The following is a 17,715-nucleotide window of genomic DNA, read 5'->3' as shown; positions in this document are numbered from 1 at the left end:
ATATCACATCATCTCATATCTGTCATCATCATCAGGAGGTAGCCGCAGGTTATCAAAAAGAAATTAAGCATTCAGCTTCCTAGCTGCTGGGTGTGTGTAGGATGGAGGCCTGCACTTCTGCTGTGTGTGTGTGTGTGTGTGCGTGCGTGTGTGTGTGTGTGTGTGTGTGTGTGTGTGTGTGTGTGTGTGCGTGCGTGTGTGTGTGTGTGTGTGTGTGTGTGTGTGTGTGTGTGTGTTTCGGACCTTTGTGACATAGCATCTGAGCAGGTGTGTGTATGTATTTCCAGCCTGATCTCCAAAAATTCCGTGCTCCTGGACACGGATGTTAAGGACACGAAATCCGTGTCCAGGAGCACGGATTTTGCCAAAATTCCGTGCTCATTGACACGGAATTCTTTTCCGTGCTCCTGGACACGGAATTGTTTTCTGTGATGGACACACGGAAGTGCTTTCTATAGGCTATTACCACAGCACTGTGTAACTCTATCTACTAAAATACATACCAAATGCTAATCCTAAACAAAATAATGCTATAGCAATTTAATTTGTGCCCTGACCAAAACATTCCCTAACCTTAACCTGTCATTAAAGACATATTTTTGAGAAATACCTTTTCCAGTTGGTTGCTAGGCTATCAAATTCATATAATGAATGAAAGAAAACTAGCTGTGCCCAGACCAAAACAATCCCTAACCTTAACCTGTCAGTAGGGGAAAAAAATTGAGAAAAAATATTTGAAATAAGAAAAATCCTGAGAAATAGCCTATAGAGAGAGCACTTCTCTGTGTCTATCACGGAAAACAATTCCGTGTCCAGGAGCACGGAAAACAATTCCGTGTCCAGGAGCACGGAATTTTGGCAAAATCCGTGCTCCTGGACACGGATTTTGTGCCCTTACCATCCGTGTCCAGGAGCACAGAATTTTTGGAGATCATGTTGCAGCCTTGCAGCATTTCGGACCTTTGTTACATTGCATCTGAGCAGTTGTGTGTGTGTGTGTGTGTGTGTGTGTGTGTGTGTGTGTGTGTGTGTGTGTGTGTGTGTGTGTGTGTGTGTGTGTGTGTGTGGTAGGTTGCTTTTGGGGTGTGTGTTTGTGTTTCTGTGTATGTGTGTCAATCCAAGGTTGTGTGTGTGTGTGTGTGTGTGTGTGTGTGTGTGTGTGTGTGTGTGTGTGTGTGTGTGTGTGTGTGTGTGTGTGTGTGTGTGTGTGTGTGTGTGTGTGTGTGTGTGTGTGTGTGGTAGGTTGCTTTTGGGGTGTGTGTGTGTGTGTGTGTGTGTGTGTGTGTGTGTGTGTGTGTGTGTGTGTGTGTTTGTGTGTGTGTGTGTCAGACCAAGGTTGCATCTTAGTAGGTGTGTGTAGGAGAGGGAGAGGGAGAGCTTGAGTAAGAGAGATGCAGGCTTCCACCTCTGGTCTAGAATACCTGCTCTTTGTTTTTGTGTTTCTGTGTATGTGGGTGTATGTGTTTAGTGTGTGTTTGTGTGCATGTGTTTGTGTGCATGTGTTTGTTTCATACAGGGTTCCCACTAGTCATGGAATTTCTTGGAATATTATGGATATTCAATAGAAGTTTTTCCAGTCATGCAAAGTATTGGGAATTGAGCATGTATCAGTGCTGTTTGAAGCATATAGTGTAGCAAACATTACAGTATCTTCATGTCTCTTACTGTTGAAGAAGGTTACTTCCCGCTCTAAAATGTGTAACATTCTAGATTAAACTGTGAAATCTCCAAGAAGCTTCTCAGTTCACACAAGCATGCCTGGTTCCAAGAGAGAGATCTGAAAATTGCAATTTTAAAGACTGGCAATCGCATTTTAGAAAATAAACCCAATCAATATTTCCTTTTGCAGAAGGTTATGGAAATTCTGTATTATGGTCAGGTAAAATCATAGAAAAGTCCTGGAATTTTGTGTCTGACTCTGTTCGCAAAGGTGTGTGTGTGTGTGTGTGTGTGTGTGTGTGTGTGTGTGTGTGTGTGTGTGTGTGTGTGTGTGTGTGTGTGTGTGTGTGTGTGTGTGTGTGTGTGTGTGTGTGTGTGTGTGTGTGTGGTAAGGTCTGTGTATGCGGGCGGGTATGTGTGCATGGGGGTGTGTGCATGTGTACACACCTCTCCACTTGCTTTGATCGTGCCAACTGTGGGAGGAGTGATATTTGGGTCCAAATGTCACTGCCTATTATTGTCATGGATACGGGGGCCTTCTCCCAGATATCTTGTGATCTCTCTGCGTCACTATCATTGCATGGACACTTAGTAACCTGTTTGTCTCCAGTTGGGATCTTCTCCTGGATGGCTTTGTCAGTGACGAGGGCAAAATTGATTCATTAGTTACAACCTAGTGCCACATATTGCAAATGACCTTGTCTTACCAGTCCAATTCAACTAGGTGATCATGTAACCAGATCAAAATCTAAGGCCCTGGGTAAAGATTCATTTTGAGGACCTCCTCAAATTATTACACAATGATTAATTGATGATGTATAAATGCAGGACAATGGGGAATACCGGAATGTGCTGACGAGGCCCCGGATTGGACAATGCCCTGGCCAGACCTTGCCTAATGCAACACCTAAGCAGTCACTTACTTACTTACTTACGCCTATTAGCCCTTCTCCGTCCTGTGCAAGTCTCTCCAGTTGTTCCCAGGTGTAGCCTGCGCTCTTGTAGTCTGCCTGTAGATCACAACGGCATGTGTTTCTTGGTCTTCCTTGCTTTCTCTTCCCTTGCGGGTTCCATGTGAGGGCTTGCCTAGTGGTGTTGGAGGTTGGCTTTCGCAGAGTGTGGCCAATCCATCTCCAACGTCTCTTGACTATTTCTTCTAAGCAGTCAACCAGCATTCAATCACTGAAGTGGACAGGTAAAACCAAGTCATTTGGAATATGTGGCAGTGGCACTGGATTGAAACCAATTAATTAATTAAGCCCATCAGTCGTCTTTGTGACCTCTCATGACACTCATGTTTTAACTGGTTTGTGACCAATGGGGACCTTCTCCTGGACTTTAGTATCAGAGGACTTGGTCGTCATGTCCTCAATAGTAATAGTAATAGTAATTGCACTGCAAACAACAAAGTAGCTAAATGTAGTAAGCAACTATTGTTTCAAGAAATGCACCCCAGGATTGTAACCACTTTACTTCGGAGCCTGTTGGACGTGTTCAGAATTTAATCCCTAAACACAGGTGTATTCCAAGAATGTGGTTAAGTGATAAACTTGTCTAAAATAACCAAAACCTGCTAATAGAAAGCCCACAAGTGTCATATAATTAAGACTCCAGTTAAGACTTTGCAATTGGATTATTTACAGTTATCTCAAGGTACCTTAGCTCTAACCTGGTGTACTACTGGCTTTAAGTGGGCCAGTAGTACATGGGTCATGGGTCAATGACATTGTTTTTGGGCTCAGGCGTCAGGTGGTATAACCACAGCCAAGCATTAGTAATTTGCAATTAATGTACTGCAATGAATGTGCTTCGTAGATAATCCACTGAAACAAAAAAAAGTTTAATCCATACATTAATGGCATTAGCTGTGGATGTACCACCCTCCGTGACTTGTGTTAACTTACTACACAATCGTCATTGACTCACCCATCAGTACAGAGTACCGGCACTTCTCAATTTTAGCCTCTTGTGGATTTTTTTGTAACTGTATATAATAGGCCTACTTAAATTCATCCTTTTTTGGACTGACTTGTTTTTTTGCCACTTAAATCACTGACTCTAACGACCATAAAAACACTCCTAACTTGAGTCACACTGACACAAAGAATTTATGGTTAGGCTTACGGCTTACCATTGGCTATCAGATTGATGCAGTTGGCTGCTATGCCACAGAACACTGCGCTGAGGTTCTGAAGACCAGTCTGTCCATGCGTCTGAGTGATGCACCATACTTTGAGGTAGTCTCAAAGTTCATCCCATTACTTTGATGTTGCATCTAAGCTAGATTTTCTAATTATAACTGTATGCTTTATGGGCTTTTGACTATTTTATAAATAACCCTAGTTCAGGCCTAATGCCTGTGCATGTGTGTCTGTGTGTGCAACCTGTACTGTAATGAGAATCGATTTGTAAGAGGTTGTAATGAGAGGCACGGTGCGTTCGTGTTGTTAGTCAATTATTACCTCTGCCAAAGAGGTTATGTTTTCGCTCATGTTGGTTTGTCTGTCTGTCTGCAGGATAACTCAAAAAATTATGAACGGATTTTGATCAAATTGTGTGATTAAAGTGATAACATTTTGGTGGTGATCCTGATGACAATCTGGATCCAGGAATTCCAGGTGATTCTTCACCTGAGGGATAGGGCGAATTTTGACATTTCAGTTTCTGACTTGAATCAGCAGTATCTTTTCCTGAAACTGCAACTTCTAACCGTAACTCACCAGTGTGCGCACATTCTGCAGCCTACCGTATTTTCGAGGGGGCAGCCCTGGGTCTTGCCCGTGGTGAAGAGAATAAAGTGTGTCAACTGTTCTCGTGTGTTTTTGTGTGTAACTTCTCCTGTGTGTAATTTGTTCTTGTGTGTGTGTTGTGCAGCGTACCGTACGGATGAGGGGCAGCCCTGGGTCCTGCCCGTGGTGAAGCGCGTTGAGAAGCTGCTGGTGGAGGACAACAGCCTGAACCACGAGTACCTGCCCATCCTGGGCCTGCCCGAGTTCAGGTCCAACGCCTCCAAGATCGCCCTGGGAGATGACAGCCCTGCCATCAAGGAGAACAGGGTACGGACACACACACACACATGCGCGCGCACACACACACACACACACACACACACACATGCGCGCGCGCGCACACACACACACACACACACACACACACACACACACTCCACAGCCCTGCCATCAAGGAGAACAGGGTACGCGCGCGCGCACACACACACACACACACACACACAGATAACAGGCACACCATCACCAACAGGCGCACCACCCACCCCCCACCAACACACACGCACACTCACACACGCACACACAGAGATGACGAGCACACCATCAGGGAGAACAGAGTACTAACACTCTCACACACTGAAGCGCGCACACACAAAGATGATAGGCCCACCATCAAAGAGAACAGGGTACATACAGACACTGACTACACAGCTCTGCCATCAAGGAGAAGAGGGCACACACACACACACACACACACACACACACACACACACACACACACACACACACACACACACACACACACACACACACACACTCGCACATTCTTAAACACATCGTGAAGGCACACACATGTTTTATGTGGAAAATAAGTGTGTGTGTGTTTGGTTAGGTGGGAGCAGTGCAGTGTCTGGGTGGAACTGGAGCTCTGAAGATCGGAGCCGAGTTCCTGAGGCGCTGGTACAACGGAACTGACAATTTAAAGACCCCCGTCTACGTCTCAGCTCCTACCTGGGGTACGTATTAAACACTCCTGTTTATCTCGGGTAGGTATTAAAACCCCTGTCTGCCTGGTGTAGGTACATAGACCCCTGTCTATCTGAGGTACGTATTAAACACCCCCGTCTACCTGGGGTACATAGACTCTACCTGGGGTACATAGACCACTACCTGGGGTACATAGACTCTACCTGGGGTACATAGACCACTACCTGGGGTACATAGACACTACCTGGGGTACATAGACCCCTGTCTGCCTGGGGTACGTATTAAACACCCCTGTCTACCTGGGGTCCGTTTAACGTAGAGACCAGAGAGAGAGTGAGAGAGTTTGGAGTCTATGCAATTTCTCAAAGGAAAGGTGTGGTTTACGATTGCCCATTCCAGTTTATTGGCATATACGTAGCCCATAGCCAATCATGTCAGTTGTATATCTATTCAAACAAACTAGCTCTCGCCTTCCCACCCCTTCCCTATCTCTGATTGGAGCCCAAGATCTGGAACCCTTGCTGAGGGATAGAATCCATGCTGTCTTTCAGGTCGAAACGATTGTGCAAAGCGGCATGGGATTTCCCAGGCTACTGACTGACGCGTTTCAACCTTCAGTCAGTCTTTTTGTTGCCTTAAACAAGTAAAACTATTGAAACCAGAGTGCCTCAGTTTCCTCTTCTTCTCTGCTCTATTGGTTTATATCTGTTAAGCTTATTGTAGGCGCTCTGCTCTGTGACGCTATCTATATAGTAGTAGTATCCTTCGCACCAATAAACCAAGAACTTCATGCCAATAAACCAAGAAGGCTCTTTTTCCCCTGCTGACGCAAGTCTCCATGGCCAGATTCTTACAGTTCGCAGTTGTGAAGAGAAACAATGCTGTGTTTTGCTAGGCTGTTTTTGAGTGTGTATATACTGTGCGTGCATGTGTGTGTGCGAGCGCGAGCATGCGTGTGTGTGCTTGTCTAGAGAACCACAATACTGTGTTTTGCCAGGCTGTTTTTCAGGATACTTGTCTGAGTTTTTTTTTCTCTCTTTCTCTCTCTCTCTCTCTCTCTCTCTCTCTCTCTCTCTCTCTCTCTCTCTCTCTCTCTCTCTCTCTCTCTCTCTGTCTAGAGAACCACAATGCTGTGTTTGGCCAGGCTGGTTTTGTGGACGTGCGTCCTTATCACTACTGGGATGCTGAGAACAGGGGACTTGACATCAAGGGCTTCCTGGGAGACATGGAGGTAAGTGTGTGTGTGTAAGAGAGAGGCGTGTGCGTGCGCGTGTGTGTGCGCGTGCGTGCGCGTGCGTGTGCGTGCACGTTTGAGGTTAGGGCTACCAGTGGATTGAATTGTTTTATTTTCCTCTGTGTATGATTGACATGTCTGTCCATCTGTCTCCACATCTCTCTCTCTCTCGCTCCCCCCCCCCTCCCCCCTCTCTTTCTCTCTCTCTCTCCGTCAGGCGGCTCCTGAGCACTCCATCTTCGTGCTGCATGCGTGTGCCCACAACCCCACTGGCACCGACCCCACACAAGACCAGTGGAAGCAGATCGCAGAGGTTATGAAGGTACGACACCCCCCCCACACACACACACACACACACACACACACACCTCTACCCCATGCAGGAGTAATGGAAATAAATAGCAGAGGTTATAAAGGTTAAACACACGCACGCACACACGCAACACTTGCGAGAGATGTGTAAACTGATTTTGGGAGGTTATGAAAACGGCTGGGAAAAATCACAGGGGTGCCCCTCCCAGAGACAAATACCATCTATGCCACACTCGGTACGGAGTGCGGATACGCCCTGCATGACTGCCACCACCCCGCTCATCACCTGTTCCAACTGTTGCCCTCGGGCATAAGATGCAGGTCCATACAGGTCCGCATTAACCCATTGTGTCCTGGAGCGACATATATATGCTGCATTCAAATTCTCGAGATTTGAGCTGTTTTATTAAAAATGTGGGTATGATAGAGCTCTATGAACACATTCTAGTGCTACATGACGGTCCTAGCTTTTAAATGCAACTTATTTAATGTTTTTATGTGCTTCGATGGCTGAAATATTTGGGTTTTAATAGGGAGAGGGCACCCTTTCCCAAAAAGACCTTCTTCTAACCCTGCGAACACACCAGAGGCGACCTAGCTACAAAGAATCGCTGGACTGTGTTCATAGCAAGAGCAACACGACCGATGGAAGTGACAGATATAGGACCTTTTTAAAAAGCAGAATACAAGCATTCCGACCTTCCAATTGACTGCCGTGGCTGATGCCGAATCTCATCATAGCTCATTTGCATAACGTTCGCTGAAGTTCAACTACAAAATGTCGCTTAAAGGTGGGGTTGCAGGTATGACATCACGTTGGGGGAACTCCCCCAGGATTCTAAGGTTCTACATAGACTCCTATGAGCCTGCGGAACCCCCAACGTGATGTCATAATAGTACATTTTCTTAAAATGGTCAACCTGTGTTCTGTCGAAATGGGCTGCTTCGTCGAGACGAGCTACCAGTAGCATAATTCGACAGTGGAGTCTATCGATTTACGCTGCCTCGTCGACATGACATACCTTAATTTTCCGTGGACGTTTCAAATAGGGTTGTTATCGTGCAGGTTTTTTTTATTTATTTAGCTAGCCAGGGGTGACCGGGGGTGTAACCTAATTTCCTTCGTGCCTTTTGATGTTTTGTGCCATTTGCCATGGAGACGTTTAATACCAACATTTAATAACGACAATTAATAACTTGCCGTTTTCTTTTTTCCCCAAATGAGAACGATGAAAGAGTGAATTGTTAAGAGACTGAGTTGAGGCCGGAAGGACTCGGACAAAACCCAAAAAACAAACGGATAGCGTACCTTTTCGTGATTTTCCCCCGTCATGGGGGCATTTTAATCAGAAGTGCAATGTAGCCTCCCAGACAGCACACTTACATCTTGCCAACATTAGTAAGCAACGTTATACCGATATAATTATTTATATTCCTACCATGAGCCGACGGTTGCCCGCCTTATATCCGCTCATGAGCCAATGTTTAACCGATTTAATTACGACTTAAAGGGACAGTTTGGTCAATTTCAACATGCAGTTGTAATGCTCACACTACCCTGGACTTGTCAGTGCCTGAGATTTTTTTTCTTCTTCTTCAGCCGTTTCCGAGATCCTGGTCATTGTAATGGGGGCAGCTCTTTGTTTACATTTCAAAAAAACATTTTTATTTATTCCCAAAAACATCCAAAAGGTTATAAAACATCAGCAGACAACTAGCAAACAGCAGTACCTTTTTGGGAAAATATTTGGAGTTGGCCTATGTTTCATTTTTTAAAAATGTAAACAAACGCTGCCCCCATTAGAATTGCTCATATCTCGGAAAGGGCTGAGCCGAAAAATGTGGCATCACCAGGTACTGACAAGTCAAGGGTAGCGTGAGCAATACAACTGCATGTTTAAATTGACCAAACGGTCTCTTTAATTACGACCTACTCGACGTACCCCATCTGCGCGAGGAAAGCATCCGGACGTCTCGAGGAACAGCTGATTTTAGGTTGCAATTATGAAACTAGCATGTCAGAAAATCACCTAGCATGCCAGAAAATCAGCTCTTTCCATATACAAAAAGACGTCTGAATGTTCTCACCGCTGCAGTGGAATTCCGCCTTATTTGAGGTCTTCCTGCTTCACCATATGCCTCACCAATGAAAATACAAAAAATCATAGACGTTTTGACATTTATTTTTTTTCACAATTAAGCACAATGTCCATCGTTGAATCATTCCTGCAGGAGAGAAAAAAACTAATCTGTGAACATGAGCTGGATGTGAAAATCACAATTTAGGCCTACATGAGAACATACCCTACAGTTTAGGCTATGACTTTGACATGTGAAAAGTTTACAACTATTTATTGAGAACAGTTTTTGTAAGCAGGATTTCACCATCTCCTGTATGTAGCCTAAGTCCTGCCTGTGGATGAAAAGTCTTTCATCTATATTGTCCCTTTTAATTTAAAAGTGTACTCGCTACTCTGTGGTATTTTTTATACAGTCATGGATAAGTGGGGCAGTCATTGGTAAGCGGTTAGGGTGTCCTGTAGCCCAGGGCTGTAGGCCTACAACCTAAAAGGTTGCTGGTTCAACTCCCAGCCCGCCAGGTTGGTGGGGGGAGTAATTAACCAGTGCTCTCTCCTCCATCCTCCATGACTGAGGTACCCTATGCATGGTACCTTCCTGCTATACACTGCAACATACTGCTCCCTTGGGATGCCGCTGCCCCCTTGCACAGGTGAGGCATAAAATGCAATTTCGTTGTGTGCAGTGTATACTTGTGTGCTGTGTCACAATGACAAAGGTGGGCTTTCACTTATATACACCTAGAGATTTTTTCCCCTGAGTCCAATGTTTTTAAACAGTTGAAACACAAACATTTCCAGTCAATATTTACAATGGAATAGCAGACGTCTGTGTCATATTCCCAAGGAATGGTAGCATCGCATCTACTGCTGTGCTGTGCTGAGTCAAAGTAATTCATAAGCCTACTGGTTGTGTTTTCCCTGCCCATTCACTACTTTGATGGCCTGCAATTTATTCAGATGTGTTCTACAACCTTTTGATGAAACTTGCATTGTACATTTGATACCACAAACTAGGCTTACTTGTTATGCTGTGTGGATTTTTGTTGAGCAGGGTTCTCACTTGCCAATCAGCATGTTTTCCTCTTGTTACCATCATCAGTCTGGACCTGGCTGGACACCTGTGCACTTCACCATATGTGAACTCTGAGGGCAAGTGTAGAAGCCTGCCAAATGAAGACAGGAATAAGTTGGTCTCAGTATCACTGTGCAACTACATTCACAATGTCATATATTGGTTTAGTTGATTTCTGTCCATCACAATTTAATATTATGGTTTACGTTTAGGCATACAACTTTCACAATGCCGTATTAGTTACATTTAGCTAGTTATGATTTATTTGGTAAGGACATGTACAAGTTATGTAGGCTGTACAGCAGGGGTGGGCAACTTTCATTATAAGGTGGGCCAACATTTTTAATTACCACAATCTGAGGGCCACATCACCACGCACTTGAGAGAATTTACAAAAGGATACTTCACTTTTTCTATATGTATACCTGAATGCTTACATTGTTGATGTATAGGGGGTTAAAAACTGTCCTTTTTCTTTTTTTAAAAAAGTGAGAAGTTGGGCTGCATGTGGCCCCCGGGCCTCCAGTTGCCCATTCCTGCGTACAGTATCCTAACAGAAAGGCTCTCATAGCATTTCAAATAATGGTCTATATAAAAACTGGTTATAATAGGTACAGTGCAGTATAAACAGGGTTGAGGGGGTGGTTTCTTTTGTTTCGGTTTACCTACCGAGTAGTTTAGCCAATGTCTGTGTGACACGTTCACGTTGCCACCTCCACAGCATCCTCTTCACAGCTGCAGGGGCAAAACACCTGAAAACATAATAATGTTTTTAAGTCCAAGAAATAGACTAGAAAATGAGTGACAGCATCACAATCAGTTTGTATGCAAGTGTAGTGTGAACCCTCTATTTTTGTCTTTTTGTTATTCCCTTATCATTCCCTTATTCTCATTCCCTGTCTTTTTGTTGCCCTGTCAGAAGTTGTCTTTTAGTTTAATTATGCTGTTGCACGTTTTCGCCAATAGATGGCATATAGGACCAGCTTATGAGTGCAGAGACCCTCTCTGGTGCAGTAGCCTGTGACTTACCCTTTAGGTCACATAGGAAGAACTAAACGTGGAAGTGACAGGCTTTGTTAAGATACAGAAGGCAGTGGTTACACTATCAGCTGTACAGTTATGCTGAGGGAAATGTAAATAACCAACGAACCCATCGAAACTCTACACACTTGAGGACCTTTTTCATTAAGTGTGCAACATAAGCATTCACGCATGCCAGCAGGTCCCATCTAAGATTTAACTAAGAGTATGTTGTTATGGATCTTACAATGTGTAGTGATAGACTTAAGAACTTACCATTTTTCATAGTCAAGGAAATGTCAATGTAAAAGCGGGTATCATGCTAACGTTGTTGGCAAAATCCCTAACGTAGGCCTATTGCTTGCTTGACACGATAAATGATGGTTTTAGTTACTAACATTCAGTCAGGCATCATGACTGATATTAGCTGAACATGACACGACAATATACAATTATTAAGACGGACGCAATGTATTCAAATTGAGCCGAATCCGCTATCTTTGCTATAATGTTTAGCAAAATTGTGTTGTTGTCATAGAGACCTCTTGGTAACTCGCCGTAATGACACCGTAAAACATTGTTTTATTTAGAGTTCAAAATCGAACCTTGTTGTTAATAACCATTATAGACAACACAGTACCAAAAATGGACGATACCCTCATTTTCAAGCTCATTAAAACAAAATGATTGTGCTTTGAAATACAATGACTGTAACGCTAGGCCTACTTGATGCTGGTTAACAACGTTTGGCACCTATAAACCCATTACGTTGGCGGATCTTTAACTGACAGTCTCTGGCCTGAGTCACTACACAGGCATCAACATCATTAACATCACAAGTGAAGTAACAGTGTTAACTTACTTGAAATTGCGCTAATTGCTCCTGCTCATCCATCTCGAGTTTGTATTACAAACTTTGTATCAAACTGCGGTAGCTCAAATCGATGGTCAATCCCCCGGGAAATGCGATTCGTGGTGTTGCGCATGCGCAGTATTGAAAAGGAGCTCATGTCGACTGGGAGCTCGTATCGACAGAACACCGGCTACCCCACCTTTAAGTCGCTCGAATCACCCAAATCCCTTCTGTTCTGTCGCCGGCAGCTCAATACAAAGTCGGTTACCTCTGTCGCCTGTGTCGCTCAGGTCGCTTCTGGTGTAGTTGTGCCATAACAGCCTGGGGAGCATTCCAAGAACATGGTCAAGTGGTAAACCTGATCTATTGGCATCATTTACTGATTGCACCAGTGCTCTACCATTATCGCACTAAAGCACTTGTGTGTGTGTGTGTTTTTGTTTGCAGAGGCGGAACCTGTTTGTGTTCTTCGACTCAGCCTATCAGGGCTTTGCGTCAGGCTGTCTGGATAAGGACGCCTGGGCCGTCCGCTACTTCATATCCGAGGGATTCGAGATGTTCTGCGCTCAGAGCTTCTCCAAGAACTTCGGCCTTTACAGTAAGACACACACACACACGCACTCACGCTCTCTCTCTCTCTCTTACAAACGGCAAACTCCGTATATCTTGTCTGAACTCTGCCTGTCCAACAAAAATGTGACTTTGTGGCGATTAAGTTGAAAATATTGGTGTGTTGGTTACATTTCAAGGTTTTCTAACTGTGTGTGTGCGTGTGTGCGCGCATGCATCTCTGTGTGTCATATTTCAGGGAAATGCCGGAGCATGTGAGAAGGAAAAAGGAAGTGAAATAACTGAAGACTAGAAGGATGTAGAGTCTCGTTGTCTGCACATTCTGTAGAGTCCACACATCTAATCTGCTAGCTTCAATATCGATCATATTCACTAGTTTCCCTTGTTTATATTTCAGGAAATATATTTAATCTCCATTTTAATATTCCTAGTTTCCATGCAGTATCTCAGGTTTAGTTTACAAGAAGAGCTTTTGAATAGAGACACTATTGCCAAAAGGAATCACACCTTAATTAAAGACGATTATTTGTGTGTGTGTGTGCGTGTGCGCGTGCTTGTGTGTGTGTGTGTGTGTGTGTGTGTGTGTGTGTGTGTGTGTGTGTGTGTGCGTGTGCGCGTGCTCGTGCATGTGTGTGTGTTTCAGACGAGCATGTGGGTAACCTGACAGTGGTGTGTCAGTACAGTAAGAAGCTAACGTGTGTGTGTGTGTGTGTTTCAGACGAGCGTGTGGGTAACCTGACAGTGGTGTGCCAGGACAGTGAGAAGCTGACGCGCGTCTTGTCTCAGATGGAGAAGATCGTCAGGGTGACCTGGTCCAACCCCCCCTCCCAGGGAGCACGCATCGTCGCCACTACCATCACCACACCAGAACTCTTCCAGGAATGGTGAGACATACACACACACCCCTGGTCCTCGCAGGGAGTGCGCATATTCGCCACCAGGGCTCCAAATTAACACCTGCCAACCGGCCAAATGCTGATGAAAATTCAGTTTGGCTGGTAGAAAAGACAAATTTACTAGCCAGAATTTGAAGCCATACTGTATGTGTTTGGCTACACACACACACACGCCTCGGGGCAGCCGTGGTAATGGTTAGGGAGTTGGACTGTAGGTCACAGGGTTGCAGGTTCGAATCCCACCCTTCCACTCCCTGCTTCACTACATGGCGCACCAGCACCAAACCCCACATTGCTCCATGGACTGTGCCCAATACCCTGTAAATATCTGCAAGTTGCTTTGGATAAAAGCATCAGTTAAGTGTTAAACGCACACACACTTGCATATCCTGTCACCTGGTCCAACCCCCAAACTCCCAGGGAGCATGTATAGTGGGCTACCACCATTACTAGACCAGAGCTGTACCACTCACTCACTCACTCACTCACTCACTCACTCACTCACTCACTCACTCACTCACTCACTCACTCACTCACTCACTCACTCACTCACTCACTCACTCACTCACACTCACTCACTCAGGCCACTTGTAATCTCCACAGCTGAGCTGTTTAGGTGTACCTCAACATGATGCTCTATTGACTCCCACTGGGTAGATTTGGTGTGAGTGTTTGTGCATGCGCTCACGTGTGTGTGTGTGTGTAGGAAGGATAATCGGATCAAGTACACCTGATGACTCATTCTGGGGTGGGTGTGTGTGTGTGCGTGCGCAGGAAGGATAATATGACTATCATGACTTGTGTTTTCTTGATTTGTCTGTGTGTTTAGGAAAGACAGCATTAAGGCCATGGCTGATCACATTGTCTTGGTGTGTGCGTGCGTGTGCATGCACGTGCTGTACGAAGGACCATGATTAGACCATATTCTTTGTGTGTGTGTGTGTGTGTGTGTGTGTGTGTGTGTGTGTGTGTGTGTGTGTGTGTGTGTGTGTGTGTGTGTGTGTGTGTGTGTGTGTGTTGTAGGAAGGACAATGTTAAGACCATGGCTGATCACATTCTCTTGGTGTGTGTGTGTGTGTGTGTGTGTGTGTGTGTGTGTGTGTGTGTGCGTGTGTGTGTGTGTGTGTGTGTTGTAGGAATGACAATGTTAAGACAATGGCTGACCACATTCTCTTGGTGTGTGTGTGTGTGTTAGGGCTGGTAAAATAATTTTCGAAATTCCAATATGTATATTCGAACGCAAAAATTAATATTCGAATAATTTACGATATATATTGCGCAGGGCAGCGCGCATTGATTCTCCTAAGTGTCCATGGTGCGTCCCTTACTGGCCTGTGTGTAGCTGCTGCAGTCACATGTCACAACAAGGAAGCACTGCGAGTTGCTTTGATGATAGAGAGTAGCTTCGTGCAGATTGTGTTGACATTTGAGTTCTTATTGCTGTTCGAACCACATTGTAAGAAGTTGTCGTGTCTCGTGAATGACTTACAACGTGGAGCTCTACACCCCAACTCCAAACTATGCACGGAATAAAAGTGAGCCGAGTGATAAAGTGGTATGGAAGCTGGCGAGGTGTGAGTTAGCACCATGAAGTCGCAATATAGCTTTTTTTGTAGCTACAGATAAGCGACTGGTCTTCACATTTTTTTGCACCGTCCGCCACAAATGCTGGCTTAAGATAAGGCAACAAGAGGCAGTCACGAATTGCTTGAATTAGGCACGATGCACGAGACCAAAGCAGGCGGCTTCAAGGAGTTTGTCAAAGCAGCAATGGAATCAAGCGAGGTACAGCCCAAATTTTAGTTGGAGAGGTTGGGTGACGCTAGTGTGTGTGTGTGTGTGTGTGTGTGTGTGTGTGTGGGTGGGTGGGTGAGTGAGAGAGAGGGAGCGCGCATCCGCGAAGGTGCCGTTGTGAAAGACTATCTGGGTCCCCCGTACCAACTCCAGGTGAAACACAGCGTTTGGTCAAAACGAAAGTCTATCAATCCTGGTCTGAATGAATACGCCCTAAATTAAGAGTGACATTTAGGCTTCTCACGACCAAACAACATTCCTTGTTGCTTCTAACATCTATCGCCAGTTACGGACCAAGATAGTCTGTCACACCGTGTTTGCCTGATTTTCATCGACGTTCAAAGTGTTGCGCCACTAGGAGGGCACAGCCTGGCTAGTGCCGTGTGTCTACTTTCCCACTTCGAGTTTTTAAAACTAATTGTATCTATTCGATCTCCAGCATAAAATAAACGGGTGGAACGATATGCAATAGCCTTTTCCCCATTGTCTAAAGTGTCTAGGCCTATTCCGTGCCCAGTGCTCGTTTTTTGCGTGATTTTCTCAGCGGGAAAAATATTAATTAATTAATAATAATATTCGAATATATTCGATATTCGGTCCATATTTCAAGACACATATTCGAATTTAATTTCTGGGGAATGTTACCAGCGTGTGTGTGCGTGTGCGTGTGCGTGTGCGTGGTAGGAAGGACAATGTTAAGACCATGGCTGATCACATTCTCTTGGTGTGTGTGTTGTAGGAAGGACAATGTTAAGACCATGGCTGACCGCGTGCTGCTGATGCGAGCCCAGCTGAGGGAGAAGCTGATCGCTCTGGGCACCCCCGGCACCTGGGACCACATCACACAGCAGATCGGCATGTTCTCATTCACAGGACTCAACCGTAAGCACACACACACACACACCAAATTTGCAAGAGCGTTATGTTGGTCCAAAATAACTCCAAATAAAGTCTTTTTAAGTTGCTGGGCACAATCAAATGTCAAAAATAAAACATGAAGCAGAGTGAGCAGCATCTTTTTTTTCTTCTTCTAAGTAACCTTTAAAGGTGCAATGTGTAGGATGGTGGCCAGAATAGGTATTGCAACTATGCTGCTCACTGAAACAGTGCTGCCTATTGCCAAATTTCATCTTTTTTGTGAATCACCAAATAATGCCCTAATATTTACTAGTATGACCAAAGTACGGTTTTCAGCTAAAAATGTGCAAAAATGTTTCTGGAAATTCAAAATGGCGGACATGGAGAAGATTCACCTTTTCATGTATGAAAAGTGCAGTTTTCCCAGTCATAATGAATACTTATATTTGGTGATGGTGTTTAATGAGAGAGGTAACATTTGTGTGTGTGCAGCATGAATCCTGGAACTAAATTTGTACTGTATGCAATAAGGCAGGAAGAAGTGTGTGCGTGTGCGCGTGCGTGTGCGCGTGCCGCCGCCACCTTCCTTTAACATCTGTCTGTCTGTGTGTGTGTGTGTGAGCAGCTAAGCAGGTGGAGTACATGATCAAGGAGAAGCACATCTACCTGATGGCCAGCGGTCGTATCAACATGTGCGGCCTCACCACCAAGAACATCGACTACGTCGCAGAGTCCATCCACGATGCCGTCACTAAAGTCCAGTAAACACACAACCAACACCCTCCCTTCCCTAGCTGAACACCTTCCCTTCCCTAGCTGTGTGTGTGTGTGTGTGTGTGCGCCCATGTACGCCCTCCCGTGTGCGCTTGTGTGTGTGTGTGTGTGTGTGACCAGCAGCAGCGACAATTATGTGGCCAAGTCCATCCATAAACCGGTCAGCACTGTCCAATGTGTGTATGTACGGTTCTGTATGTGTGTGTGTGTGCGTGTGTGTGAGTGTGTGATCCATCTCTCATCTCAGGCCCTGTCACAGACTTAACCTTTTAGAAGCACTTACACACACTTGCATATACACACGCACACACATGGCACACGCCACCCTTACTGCTTACGCCTTGTGTCTGTCTGTGTGTGTGTGTGTGCGCGCTTGTGTAACTTGTTAAATCCTTGTACTAAAGCCAGTGAACAGAACACACACACACACACACACACACACACATACACAGGAGTGTGTTGAATGTTAGACTGTAAAGGGTATGATATGAAGACATAGGAACTGTGCACTCTCCCCACTTTGTGTTTGCGTGAATGTGCGTATAAGTGTGTGTGTGTGTTTGCGTGAATGTGCGTATAAGTGTGTGTGTGTGTTTGCGTGAATGTGCGTATAAGTGTGTGTTTGTGTGTGTGTGTGTGTGTGTGTGTGTGTGTGTGTGTGTGTGTGTGTGTGTGTGTGTGTGTGTGTGTGTGTGTGTGTGTGTGTGTGTGTGTGTGTGTGTGTGTGTGTGTGTGTGTTCCTGTGTGTTGTGTTGTGTTGTGTATCCTGGTGGACCAGGCACCTGAGCTGCAGCACAACTGATGACTGATGTCCTATCATGAGAATCTCACAAACAAAACCAGTAAATAAATCAATAATAAATACACATGTGTACTGTA

At 44.9% G+C, this 17,715-nt stretch overlaps 1 protein-coding gene and 1 long non-coding RNA gene across 3 annotated transcripts in view; one reads left to right on the top strand and one right to left on the bottom strand.

Annotated features, from left to right (window-relative positions):
* got1 (glutamic-oxaloacetic transaminase 1, soluble) overlaps positions 1 to 17,715 on the top strand; it is an 18,744-nt gene extending 1,029 nt beyond the window's left edge. The window contains exons 2-9 of one of the 2 annotated variants that reach the window (XM_063191621.1): positions 4,534 to 4,715; positions 5,278 to 5,401; positions 6,491 to 6,603; positions 6,824 to 6,928; positions 12,392 to 12,542; positions 13,233 to 13,398; positions 15,944 to 16,086; positions 16,688 to 17,715. In XM_063191621.1, the coding sequence (XP_063047691.1) occupies positions 4,534 to 4,715; positions 5,278 to 5,401; positions 6,491 to 6,603; positions 6,824 to 6,928; positions 12,392 to 12,542; positions 13,233 to 13,398; positions 15,944 to 16,086; positions 16,688 to 16,827 (1,124 nt within the window). In that variant the 3' untranslated portion in view covers positions 16,828 to 17,715. Of the gene's footprint in view, positions 1 to 4,533; positions 4,716 to 5,277; positions 5,402 to 6,490; positions 6,604 to 6,823; positions 6,929 to 12,391; positions 12,543 to 13,232; positions 13,399 to 14,433; positions 14,606 to 15,943; positions 16,087 to 16,687 lie in introns of those variants that run through there. The other variant, XM_063191622.1, reaches the window with a different exon arrangement.
* LOC134441350 (uncharacterized) lies at positions 9,086 to 12,129 on the bottom strand. The gene is made up of 4 exons (XR_010033149.1): positions 11,954 to 12,129; positions 10,741 to 10,823; positions 10,020 to 10,162; positions 9,086 to 9,144 (listed from the first exon to the last, which is right to left on the bottom strand). It is a non-coding gene; the product is annotated as an uncharacterized LOC134441350 (long non-coding RNA).

The sequence above is a fragment of the Engraulis encrasicolus genome, chromosome 24 (assembly GCF_034702125.1).
Source record: "Engraulis encrasicolus isolate BLACKSEA-1 chromosome 24, IST_EnEncr_1.0, whole genome shotgun sequence".
Lineage (NCBI taxonomy): Eukaryota > Metazoa > Chordata > Actinopteri > Clupeiformes > Engraulidae > Engraulis > Engraulis encrasicolus.
This window is presented reverse-complemented; position numbering and strand designations above follow the sequence as displayed.